Raw genomic sequence first — 12,964 nt, 5'->3', positions numbered from 1 at the left:
AGTTAAGTTAAGTTTAAACATTTCAGCTTTTAGAAGATTTTATAACTTTGTGTTCAACCTATCTAAAAGAACTGTAAGATTTTATAATATTGTGTTCAACCTATCTAAAAGAACTGTAAGATTTTACATTGTTGTGTTCAACCTTTCTAAAAGGGACAGTAAGCGTAATTTCAAGTGACCCTTGATACAACAATGACAATACCCGATTCACAACGGTACCTTTCAAACATTTCTCTGATCAATAATGTGGAAGAAATTTTCGCTTTCTAGGTTTGAAAAGTTAAAAATCTGAGAATTCCTAAATCTTTTCCTGCCGTAGAAATGCACAGGTCACTTTTGTGGAGAAACTATAATTGAAAAGAACCAGTTTTCCATGTTAAAAACATGTATATCCTACTCATACTTGATCAAACAAAGGTTTTATGGGTACCGTTGTGAATCAAGCATTGGCATATTTTATCTTTGCAGGGAGGGTCACTTGAAATTATGCTTTCAGTCCCTTTAGTCAACAGAAAACAGTTACACCCCGGATAGATATGTATAGATGGGCTAACGTACTGATTTCTTCATAATGGTATGATATATTACTGTTCTGATTGGGATACCCCCCACACACACATCCCCACCCACCCAACCGAATCGATTCAATATGTAAACCCCTTCGTCTTGTACATTCTTATTTATTTAATATCAATTATCTTTTATTAACATTTCGTTATTTCTCCTCCCTCCTCCCTTCCACACTGTTGTTCTTATAACTCTCCATGTCCAACCCATACATTCATTTTGGTCAACAAAAAATAAAATAAAAAAAATCAAGATTAACTAAAAGTCAATAAAAGTTACAAATATATATTTCAGCTCCATACACATACTTAATACAAGTTACAAGGTCAATATAGCAGATTGTCAGGTCTTCTATGAAAGATCGGATTTTATTCAACCTAGTCCAGAGATCCTTGGTCCCTGGTCCCTGTTTACAGGTCTCTGGTACCTGGTTCACAGGTCCCTCAGGCCCATGGGTTTTGATTTTTGGATCAAGGATAATGGTCCTAAGTTGAGGATTCCAAGTTCAAAGTTATACAATTTAAATTCCAAGGTTCAAAATCCAAGGTTTAAGTTCCAAGGACCAAGGACCAAGTACCAAGATTCAAGTTCCAAGGTTCAAGTTCCAAGGTTTAAGCTCCAAGATTCAAGTCCCAAGGTTTAAGTTCCAAGTTTTAAGTTCCAAGGTTCAGGTTCCAAGGATCAAGTTCCAAGGTTCGGGCTCCAAGGTTCAAGTTTCTAGGTTTAAGTTCCAAGGTTCAAGTTACAAGTTACAAGGTTCAAATTCCAAGTTACAAGTTACAAGGTTAAAGTTCCAAGGTTCAAGTTCCAAGGTTCAAGTTCCAAGGATCATGTTCCAAGGTTAAAGTTCCAAGGTTCAAGTTCCAAGGAACCAAGGTTTAAATTCCAAGTTACAAGTTACAAGGTTAAAGTTCCAAGATTCAAGTTCCAAGGTTCAAGTTCTAAGGTTCAAGTTCCAAGGTTCAAGTTCCAAGGAACCAAGGTTCAAATTCCAAGTTACAAGTTACAAGGTTAAAGTTCCAAGATTCGAGTTCCAAGGTTCCAGTTCCCAGGTTCAAGTTCCAAGGTTCAAGTCCCAAGGTTCAAGTTCCTAGGTTCATGTTCCAAGGTTCAAGTTCCAAGGTTCAAGTTCCAAGGTTTAAATTCCAAGGGCCAAGGCCTAATGTTCAATGTCCATGGTTTAAGGTCCGAGATTTAATGTCTAAGTTCCAAGGTTCCAGGTCCAAGGTCCTAGGTATTACTTTTTATACTTCTTTTCAGCTACTTCGTATTTTGGTTCTTCGTATTTAGGTTCTTCATGTTTTGGTTCCTCGTATTTTGGTTCCTCATATTTTGGTTCATCGTATTTTGGTTCCTCAAATTTTGGTTCTTCGTATTTTGGAGCTTCTGTCTTTGGCTCTTCATATTTTGGTTGGTCGTATTTGGGAGCTTCTTTTTTTGGCTCTTCATATTTTGGTTCTACGTATTTTGGAGCCTCTGTTTTTGGCTCCTCGTATTTTGGTTCTTCGTATTTAGGCGCTTCTGTTTTTGGCTCTTCATATTTTAGAGCTTCATATTTTGGAGCTTCTGTCTTTGGCTCTTCATATTTTGGTTGGTCGTATTTGGGAGCTTCTTTTTTTGGCTCTTCATATTTTGGAGCTTCCTTTTTTGGTTCCTCGTATTTTGGTTCTTCGTATTTTGGTTCCTCATATTTTGGTTCTTCGTATTTGGGTTCTTCATAAGTTGTATAGTAAGTTGTTGTGTATTTGGGGAATTTGTGATAATATTTCTGGTTTGGTCCCTCTGTAACCTTAGTAGTTTCTCTGTAGGGGATAGCAGAGGGATGCTTTGCTTCATAGTTCTTAGCATAGTACTTAGGCATTGACTCTACAGGACCCTCAGTTTCATATTTCTCCTCCTTGTAGGGGTATGTGGTGTAGGGGGTGGTGGTTGATGTTGTTGTGTAGATCTTCTTATAGTAGGGTTTAATCTCCTTTGGCATGGGAGCAGGGGCAGCATTCTCGTGCTTCTTGGGTTTATGGTATCTTTTGGGTTTGTACCATGGTGGGATTGTTGTGGTTGTTGTGGTAGTTGTTGTGGTAGTTGTTGTGTATGTTGTTGTGGTTGTTGTTGTGGTTGTTGTGGTATACGTCACTGTAGTTGTAGTTGTTGTGTAGGTAGTGGTGGTTGTTGTGGTAGTTGTGGTTGTTGTATATGTTGTAGTTGTGGTTGTGGTTGTTGTAGTTGTATATGTTGGGAATGTATGCACATATGGAACATTTGGTTTGGTATATGTTCTCTGAGTTGGTCTGTAGGGTATATTGTAGTTGATGGGATACTTGACATCATACTTCTTATAATAGGGCAGGGGGGTCACAGGAGGGATAGGTTCAAACTTAGGGGGTACATAGGGGACAGTTGTACCCTCAGAGGTGTAATAAGGAGTAGGGTAGTAGGGTTTGTTTTCATACGGTTTCAGAGGTTTGGGCATAGGGGCAGGAGCAGCATTGGGTGGTGGAGGGGGTTTATCATACCTCTTGGGCTTATACCAGGCTACAGTAGTGTAGTAATATTCTAAAATTGAATAAAAATAAAAAGTTTGAATAGTTTGAATTTCAATGCATTTGATGTAAATAGTATGCATTGAATTGCTTAGATTTTATAAGGGTGGCAGATACCATTTCAGATATTTATTAAAAGGAGAGGTTACCGCCCTATGTAATTCAAGGTTCTACTAAAGAAGAATAGAAAAAACTATCAAAAATTAATTTTAAGGCCATTGTTTATGACAACTCTAAAATGGGTAGAATTTAACATTGACAGTTTTTCCCTAAAGATCATTCTTAAAAATTCTTATAAATTTCTCAAAGATAAAAAAATTAAAACTGTAGAAAGGAGAACAGCGAACCATTCAATCATCCCCTTTCTAGTCAGATTAATATGAACATCATTTAATTAATTTAATTGATTTGAATAAGGAAATTTTCTGAAAAGTAAATTTGTTTTATGCAATTCCCTGTTGTGTACGGTTCAGTGTAAATCAACTCCTCTGTTGTGTACTCTGTTGTAGTAGTTGTTTCTTTGTACTCAGGTTTCTTGTACTCCTTCTTGTACTCGGGCTTCTTGTACTCCTCTTTGTACCCAGGAGGTGGGTACTCCTCCTTCTTTTCATATCCATACCCACCCTCACCTTCAGGCATAGACTCCTAGAATAGCAAAAAATATGTGAGGGGATATTTCAAAACTTTTTAAAAAATATGTGTTTATGCTTGAAAACATGCAGCATCTCAATATAAACTTAAAAATACTTTGGCGATGTGTATCCATATTTATTCACAAACTAGCTGAAGTGCCCGGCCGGCGGCCACCCCTGAGTGTCAATAAAATTTCGGCCCAATCTGTCCAGCCGTTTGGCCGGCTATTGGCATCATATATATATGAATGTCTTGATTTATAATTTAGATTAGAAGACATTTAAATCAAAGATATTGAAATTTAAATTAGATTAAATCAAGTAAAGATATTTTTAAAAAACTGAAATACTATATAAATCGATTAAAAAGTCACTTTATCAAATTAACCCAAATTTTATTTCTTAATACTGAATTCTGAACCTTAATTATAACATTGAATCATGAAAATAGGTGAAAATGCTCAAAATATTTTTTATTGCATTTAAAAGTATTTAAAAATATAAGTTCTTACCCCTGAAGAGTGGGGTTCATGCATTTCCGATCTATGAGAAAATAATTTAAAATTAGATATTTCAAAAATGTTATATTTATCGATAATCTGGATATTCTTTGATCTTTCCACAATGTATTAAAATTACAAAAATGTGTTTTCCTCCCTATTTATAAAATATCTACATAGAATAAATCCTGACATTAATAAATTTTTATGTTTACAATATTTTGGTTTTCTATGTACGTCACGTACAGTGCGTGTATTTTGTTCACTTCAGCATTTTGGCTATTTGGGTTTTTCTAGAAAATCACTTGCAGACGGAACAATTGATTGAAATAAAAAACTAAATATTTGCATTATTGTTACTCAGGAAGAAAGTTTAAGGGTACCATAATGAATAAGACATGTCAATCTTTTAACACTCTTAAAATTACAATGATATATATTAATTTTTGATGAATATTAAAGTAATTTGAAAATCATGAAAAAAAGTTCTGAAGATAATCTTACCTCTCTTCATGAGGAGGAGCAGGTTTCATGTCATGAGGAGGAGGAGGGGCATGTTTCATGTCTGATGGAGGAGGAGGGGCATGTTTCATGTCTGAGGGGGGAGGGGGGTCAGACCTTTCTGCGGGTTTAGGTTCAGGAGCACTGAGAAAAAAAATAATGAACTTATCACGGGCAACCGTAGTAGATATGAATTTCCAAGCTGGGTCAACCTTTCCGGTCCCAGTTTGTACTGTATTGTCCAGACATTGGGTAAATAAAGCAGACACTGAATAGGACTAGCCGGTGCAACAAGGTTGACGCGGTCAGACTTTAGGTTGAATTTAATTTTACTTAAGAGACAGAGGTGCGTGTTATAATGTTATTTTATCTTCTTTTTAGTATTTTTGTTTTACAATGTTGTCAGATAATTTTAGAGGGCCTTCTATACCTGGCTAAGGGTATAGCTAGAGCTAGAGTAAGTATACCTGGTTGAGTGTATAGAGCTAACCAGCAGCTACATCAGCTGATATTAAAAAAGACGACCTACTGGTTTACCGGCAGCTACATCAGCTGATATTAAATAAAGATGACCTACCGGTTTACCAGCAGCTACATCAGCGGATATTAAATGTGTTGTACCTGGGAGGAGCTGGGGGGTCAACATGAGGTTTCTGTGTCTGAAAATAACATGATAAGAATATCAATTTACTAATTATCTAGGACGGATTAAACGATTGAGAATCTTTAGAATTCTGAAGGAAAAAATTAAAGGAGATCTACATAATTAAGTGCTATCTTACTCCCTGTTTCTTAATATGCATGATTCCGTGCAACTGTAAACTTGTTTTTTTTTTGTTTAATCGTTAAAAAGTCCACCAAAACTTTATTAAAGGCAAAAGAAACTTTATTTAGCCTTGCAATTTTCATATTTATAAAGTTTCATGCAAATAGATTCTAGTATGCAATAGATGGCAACGTAGAATGTGTACACTCCCAGTACAGCGGTATTCTGACGTCACAAGTGTCAACTGAGTTTTTGTGTCCGACTAAATTGTCAATAACAGTGATAATTTTAGAATAAAGTGCTTATCTTACAGTAAAACAAGTGCAATTTTATGTGTTCTTCAGTTTCTGTTGTCACACTTTTTTATTTAATCTCGGAAAGCATGTCAGCTAATGGGAGAAAATTTCGTTTTCCTTGCTATACTTGACAATTGTACTTGATAATCTATTTAGTTTCATGTCGTCTTTACAGTTTTATTCTTTGAATGAAATTCCTGTATATAAAGGTTGAGAATATGTATTTGATTGTAATTGAATGAGTGACCCCCCGGAATTAAGGTAAGGAGGGTCTTGTCAAGGTGTAAGCCCTGATAACCTTTATGCCCCGTGATATATATCGGATCTACAGGATGAACCACCCAATCTTGACATGTGTTTATGGCAAAACTCAAATTCCAACTGTCAATAGGACCTTTCAATTCTATACAACTTGGAGTTCAAGAAATTCTTGTTTAAAGAGTACATAGCCATTTTAATATGAAAAAAATATATCAGTGGAAAAACTGCCTGAGTCCTCAAACACACTGCCTGAATGACTACTTTTTCCTGTAACAAACTAAATCTTTGTTTTCAACCACTTTGAGTTGTCAGATTTTGATAATTTTTAGTTTTTAGAAAAGCCTATGAAAAAAGGAAACGGATTGCACAGTTTTGCAAAGAAAGCTTAGCAAATTATTTGCATACAACCCGTCAAAGAAATTTGCACATTTTTAGCTTTTCTTAATTACACATTAGGTTATTTAAAATTTTGCATATAATTTTGCATATTTAAAATGGCATGGTCAAGGCCTTTTCAAAAAAGTATATTTTATCATTTTTTTGGCATTTTTTCCCTTTCAAATATGCAAAAAAATACAACTTTTGAAAATTTGTAAATATTTTTTGCTGGTTTTACAAGTACCCCAGCGCGCAGGGATAGAGTTAAAAAAGAGTATGGGATTCAACTTTGTAGGGTTTACTTTAGGGTTAACCACAAATGAGACTGTGAAGACGACCTGCTGACAATCTTTAAATTTGACGATTCCGAGATTAAATTTAGTCCTCTGCCTGGAATATAATCTTTTAACAGGTTAGAAAAGAAGCATGTTTACAGTGGCAAGGGGATCATAGATATAAGAATAATTTCTGTACAATCGTCTCTGAAGTCTCATCCTTTGTTGGGAACCCTGTGCATCATAAAATAGAAATAAGTTCAACATTTTTAAAGAGATTAAAGGTTTAAACTCGATATTACAAAACAATATTATTTTTAAAAACTAAAATCATAAATTAAACTTTATATTATTTTGTCAATTCAAGTGAAGAAACGTTAAAAACATTTTTCATTACAAGCACATGAGTTAAAAATAAGATTGAACAATAAAGAATTCAATTCTGGTTTAGCCAAAAACTATTTTATTATTTGTCAACAATCCCTTCAACTTTATGATAGCCTTGATTTGAATTGAATAAATACAACCTACCGGTTTACCAGCAGCTACATCAGCTGATATTAAATAAAGACGACCTACTGGTTTACCAGCAGCTACATCAGCTGATATTAAATAAAGACGACCTACTGGTTTACCAGCAGCTACATCAGCTGATATTAAACAAAGATTTCCTACTGGTTCACCAGCAGCTACATCAGCTGGTATTAAATAAAGACGACCTTCTGGTTTACCAGCAGCTACGTCAGCTGATATTAAACAAAGATGACCTACTGGTTTACCAGCAGCTACATCAGCTGGTATTAAATAAAGACGACCTACCCGTTTACCAGCAGCTGCATCAGCTGATATTAAACAAAGATGATCTACTGGTTCACCAGCAGCTAAATCAGCTGATATTAAATAAAGACGACCAACCGGTTTACCAGCAGCTACATCAGCTGATATTAAATAAAGATGACCTACCGGTTTACCAGCAGCTACATCAGTTTATATCAAATAAAGGCGACCTACTGGTTCACCAGCAGCTACATCAGCTGATATTAAATAAAGATGACCTACCGGTTTACCAGCACTACATCAGCTGATATTAAATAAAGATGACCTACTGGTTTACCAGCAGCTACACCAGCTGATATTAAATAAAGACGACCTACTGGTTTACCAGCAGCTACATCAGCTGATATTAAATAAAGATGACCTACCGGTTTACCAGCAGCTACATCAGCGGATATTAAATAAAGATGACCTACCGGTTCACCAGCAGCTACATCAGCGGTTATTAAATAAAGACGACCTACTGGTTTACCATCAGCTACATCAGGGGATATTAGATAAAGATGACCTACCGGTTTACCAGAAGCTACATCAGCTGATATTAAATAAAGATGACCTACCAGTTTACCAGCAGGTACATCAGCTGATATTAAATAAAGACGACCTACTGGTTCACCAGCAGCTACATCAGCTGATATTAAATGAAGATGACCTACTGGTTTACCAGCAGCTACATCAGCTGATATTAAAAAAGACGACCTACTGGTTTACCGGCAGCTACATCAGCTGATATTAAATAAAGACTACCTACTGGTTCAACAGCAGCTACATCAGCTGATATTAAATAAAGATGACCTACCGGTTTACCAGCAGCTACAGGGTTTCCCACATCAAATTAGACCGCGTCAATGGGTCTAAATTACGATTTGGGGGACAAATCAGAAAATTTAAAAATAATGAATCATTTTGAAAAATTTAATAAAGCTAATAGAAATTTTTATTGCAGAAAATGCTAGATTTTTTGAGTATAATGTGCGTATTTAGGTGTTAAAGATTGGACATAATCTAATATGATATGGGACGCTCTGTACATCAACTGATATCAAATAAAGACGACCTACTGGTTTACCGGCAGCTACATCAACGGATATGAAATAAAGACGACCTACCGGTCTACCGGCAGAAACATCAGCTGATCTCTGTTGAGCTTCCTCCTCGCTATGCCCTGTTCCACTATAAACACATAAGATAATCAAAGTTTTAATTTAATTTAATGCATTTCATTTAATTTAATTTATCTTCTTTTTTAAATTGTGTCGCCAATCTTAATTCACAGTGTTTACCATTATGCATGTATTTCTAGGTTTTAACAATCATAATTTCTGAATCTATTTCCGTCGTAGATTTAGTTTTTTACTCCGCCATTTAAAGATTGGCATGTTAAAATCAAACGGTGCCTTTACAATTCAAGCTTTGCCGGATTTAGATTGACTTGTTTATTAAAAAAAGTTTTCTTCAAAAAATTGTTTATTTTCAATTGTTATTTCCGTATTTCTTTTAACGAAACAGTAGAGGAACTTGTGAGAGTTTGGATACCGTTGTGAATTAGGCATGCATGGCCCCCTTTAAATGTAAGGTTAAAATTTTATCCAGGTTTTCAAAATCAAAATTAATTGTCTACATATTTTCTTTTTTAGATAAAACTTGTCCACTATAAAATGAAACTTTTTAAACAGCTTATAAAAGAGCAAATCCATTAATATGGAAATGAAAAACCTGTTAAGATCAGTCACCTGTGTGACATGTCCTGAGAGCAAATTGTTTTTTTTGAAGAATATTTCACCACAAAGAATTTGTAGGGCATAAAAGAGGAGTGGATGAATATGCTTTTTGACAGGTTCTACATCAAAAACTATCATGGTGGTAAGAGATTCACATTTGGACACTTCCTCACTATGGGTTCAAAAACAACCATCCAACAAACACGTGTGAGGTATGAAGAAGGTTTAGAGAAAAAAGGAAAAAGTCATATGTTCATAAAGGCCTTCAAAAGGATGATGTCAAAGTCAGGAAGCAAAAATCATGTCCCAAGCTTACCGTGGGTAAAGCTGACAGGGTTAAATCTGGAACAATGACTTTACTAACAAACTTTTTTCCCAATTTTGGATTATTTGCAATTGTTCAAGAATAATGATTCCAATTTTCCCCTGAAGCTTGAGGGCATTAATGTCAAAAAGTTTCTATACATGCCCAGAGACTTCCTTTGGAACTTGTGATTCACATGAAAGAAATTGAGTTTTTGCCACAACCTCAAATTTTCTAATTTCTATATCTCTGCAGCCTTTGATATTTCAAACTTAGATTATTTGATCTAACAGAATTAATAGTTTGAAATATCTAAGGTCTACGACATTGGGTTGCAAAGATATAGGGATACGAATATTTGAGTTTGTGGCAAAAACTCAATTCCTTTGTCAAAAGTCCAAATCCAATCACCCAGAGGAGCTTTTGGTATTGCTTGTCATTTCCAAAAGGGAAATTTTCTGCCAGAGACTGTTTAAAGTGTGAGACACAAAGCTACTAAAAGCAACAGACAACGATGTTTTTCAGGAATCTCAAGAAAGTGAAATCTAATCTTAATATGTTTATTAATGTGTGTTTTCAAATTCAAGACCGTAACTGTAAAATTAAGTGATATATAGCGTTTTTCTAAAGTCTCAATTTACAGTGGACTCCCTTAAGATAATACCTTGCGGATATATAACGTTTTTACGATTTAAATCCTATTTATTCTTAAATCCTAATTAATACTTTCCCATTTCGCTTGATATACTACAAAGAACGAATTATGGTGTAAATTCTGGAATTGAGACAATAACACAAGATAAAATACAGGGTGTCCCCAAAAAACTTGGGTATTAGCTGTACTGAAGGAACAATTTTCGATTAACTTTTACAATCAAGGTGTCATTAGAAAGCTTTATATTTACGTTTGTATTATGTAAATGTTTACCTTTTAGGCCTTTTTTTGGTAACAACCACTTCTTTGAGTGTAAGTTGAAAATCGATTTCGCGGATTTTTAAATATTCGATTTTTCACGTTTCATTTTCATTCTTTCATAAAGTATGCAAAATTTCAAAGATCTTCGAAAATATTGTTTTTTAATCATAAGCTGTTAATCAAAGGTTTCTTTTTTTAATAAAACTTTAGGTCTGAAATCATTACTTTTAAAGCTAGAGCAATCTGAAAATTAAATTAGCATTAAACAAAAACGAAAAGAAAGCTATGGGTAGCTTCGTACAAACCTTGCCCAAACCACAAAAAATGTGTCTTTTTTATTTTCTCTTAAAAAACAGTTGGTACAATTTACCTTGGCAAAATACTAAAGTATTTATTTGTGAATCTGAAATTACTACAAAAAATGTTTTTAAAAATCACCCCTTTACTTCAGAATCATTTTACTTTTGAAATGATTTTTATGTCTGAATTTGTTATTAATCCATTTTTATGTCTGAATTTGTTATTAATCCATTTTTATGATAGGTTTAAGCAATTAGGTAGTTAAAAAGGCCAACAATGTTGTCAGATAATTTTAGAGGGCCTTCTATACCTGGCTAAGGGTATAGCTAGAGCTAGAGTAAGTATACCTGGTTGAGTGTATAGAGCTAGGGTAAGTATATCTAGCTAAAGGTATAGCTAGAGCTAGGGTAAGAATACCTGGTTGAGTGTATAGAGCTAGGGTAAGTATACCTGGTTGAGTGTATAGAGCTAGGGTAAGAATATCTAGCTAAGGGTATAGAGCTAGGGTAAGTATACCTGGCTAAGGGTATAGCAAGAGCAAGGGTAAGTATACCTGGCTAAGGTTATAGCTAGAGCTAGAGTAAGTATACCTGGTTGAGTGTATAGAGCTAGGGTAAGTATACCTGGCTAAGGGTATAGAGCTAGGGTAGGTATACCTGGCTAAGGTTATAGCTAGAGCTAGAGTAAGTATACCTGGCTAAGGGTATAGAGTTAGGGTAAGTATACCTGGCTAAGGGTATAGCACAAGCTAGGATAAGTATACCTGGCTAAGGGCATAGAGCTAGGTTAAGTATACCTGGCAAAGGGTATAGAGCTAGGGAAAGTATACCTGGCTAAGGGTATAGCTAGAGCTAGGGTTAGTATACCTGGCTAAGGGTATAGCTAGAGCTAGGGTAAGTATACCTGGCTAAGGGTATAGCTAGAGCTAGGGTAAGTATTATAGCTAGAGCTAGGGTAAGTATATCTGGCTAAGGGTATAGCTAGAGCTAGGGTAAGTATACCTGGCTAAGGGTATAGCTAGAGCTAGGGTAAGGAGAACGCATAATTTCATCTCCTCTCTCCAGGTTCCGTCCTGTACCACTGAACCTAACACAAGATTTATACACACAGAAACCTAATAAATAAAAGTTGAAACTTGATCCCTTTTCAAATATTCTTTTCAATATGTCAATCTAATAAACTGTACCTGCTTGGTAGGATAGCTCGGGGAAAACTGAAAAAAGATTCAACGACGACAAAAATTTTCAGGTTTAGCTTTTTTATCGATGCATTAATTTATTTTTACTTTTTGAAAAGACGGCAGAAGATCAAACAAACTTTGGTGGAATTTGTAATTTGATTTTACCATAAAGCATTTTTTATGTCTTAACTGGGATAGTTTGAAATGTTTATTTTCCAGCAAGGACAAAACTTATCGTAACCTTGGTAGTAAAATTAATTGTTTATTGTTCCTTGACATGCAAATAAACATCATTATATCATATATCTTAAGATAAATATAATATTTCAAAGCTAATGCTGGTTTTATAGAATGTAAACAATGTCATTTATAAACTATTAGTTGGTACCAGGACAAACGTCGGACCCACAATCGACGGACGGTACAAACCTAAGACTTACAAACGTCGGACAGTACAAACGTCGGAACAGGACAAACGTCGGACTAGTACAAACGTCGCACTGGGACAAACGCGGACAGTACAAACGTCGGACCAGTGCAAACGTCAGACGAGTACAAACATCGGATTAAGGACGAAAAAATTATTTGAATTTTAAGATTTTTTTTATTAAGAAGTAATTTCCTTTTTTCGACTGGTCTAATAAAAATCTACCCAAAGGAACTAAGTTCTACCAAAAATTACTGAGTTCTTGCCATTAACTCAAATGTTCTCATCCCTATATCTTTGCAGCCTGGTAATGGTATTGACCTTTGATATTTTAAAAACTTAAACTGTTTGATCTGACAGATTTCATAGGTTGAAATATTAAAGGTTATACGACATAGGGGTGCAAAGACATTGAAACATCAGAGATTGTGACAATTGAACTCAACTCCTTTTTGGTCTGTTTTTATACAGTGCTACCTTCAAAGGGTGAGAGTTTATTCAGTTGTCTTTGATTTTCAACACAATAAGTAAGTGATTATTAGTTTATTTCTTATAGCAATGGTACT

At 35.0% G+C, this 12,964-nt stretch overlaps 1 protein-coding gene across 4 annotated transcripts; it reads right to left on the bottom strand.

The window, feature by feature from the left end:
- Window positions 1–836: 836 nt before the first annotated feature.
- On the bottom strand, window positions 837–11,877 carry LOC111712816 (adhesive plaque matrix protein). 4 transcript variants are annotated; one of them, XM_023487545.1, is made up of 7 exons: window positions 11,793–11,877; window positions 8,660–8,723; window positions 5,362–5,399; window positions 4,744–4,884; window positions 4,252–4,282; window positions 3,563–3,752; window positions 837–3,120 (listed from the first exon to the last, which is right to left on the bottom strand). In XM_023487545.1, the coding sequence occupies exons 1-7, from the start codon at window positions 11,840–11,842 to the stop codon at window positions 1,805–1,807; spliced, it is 1,830 nt and encodes a 609-aa protein (XP_023343313.1). In that variant the 5' UTR covers window positions 11,843–11,877; the 3' UTR covers window positions 837–1,804. The 4 variants fall into 4 exon arrangements, with proteins under 4 accessions (XP_023343313.1, XP_023343315.1, XP_023343316.1 ...); XM_023487547.1 differs by lacking the exon at window positions 11,793–11,877 and adding an exon at window positions 11,658–11,695; XM_023487548.1 differs by lacking the exon at window positions 11,793–11,877 and adding an exon at window positions 11,621–11,643.
- Between the last annotated feature and the right edge of the window lie 1,087 nt (window positions 11,878–12,964).

The sequence above is a fragment of the Eurytemora carolleeae genome, unplaced genomic scaffold (assembly GCF_000591075.1).
Source record: "Eurytemora carolleeae unplaced genomic scaffold, Eaff_2.0 scaffold1332, whole genome shotgun sequence".
NCBI classification, from domain to species: Eukaryota; Metazoa; Arthropoda; class Copepoda; order Calanoida; family Temoridae; genus Eurytemora; species Eurytemora carolleeae.
The sequence above is the reverse complement of the archived record's forward strand: the minus strand, read 5'-3'. Positions and strand labels throughout refer to the sequence as shown.

Bases quoted from the DNA above. Each gene is read 5' to 3' on its own strand.
- LOC111712816 (XM_023487545.1), bottom strand. From the start codon at position 11,842: ATGAAATTATGCGTTCTCCTTACCCTAGCTCTAGCTATACCCTTAGCC. The intron at 4,885-5,361 runs GTACAACACATT...TTTTTTTCTCAG, and splicing joins GACCCCCCAGCTCCTCCCAG to TGCTCCTGAACCTAAACCCG. The intron at 3,753-4,251 runs GTAAGAACTTAT...TTGCTATTCTAG, and splicing joins ATGAACCCCACTCTTCAGGG to GAGTCTATGCCTGAAGGTGA.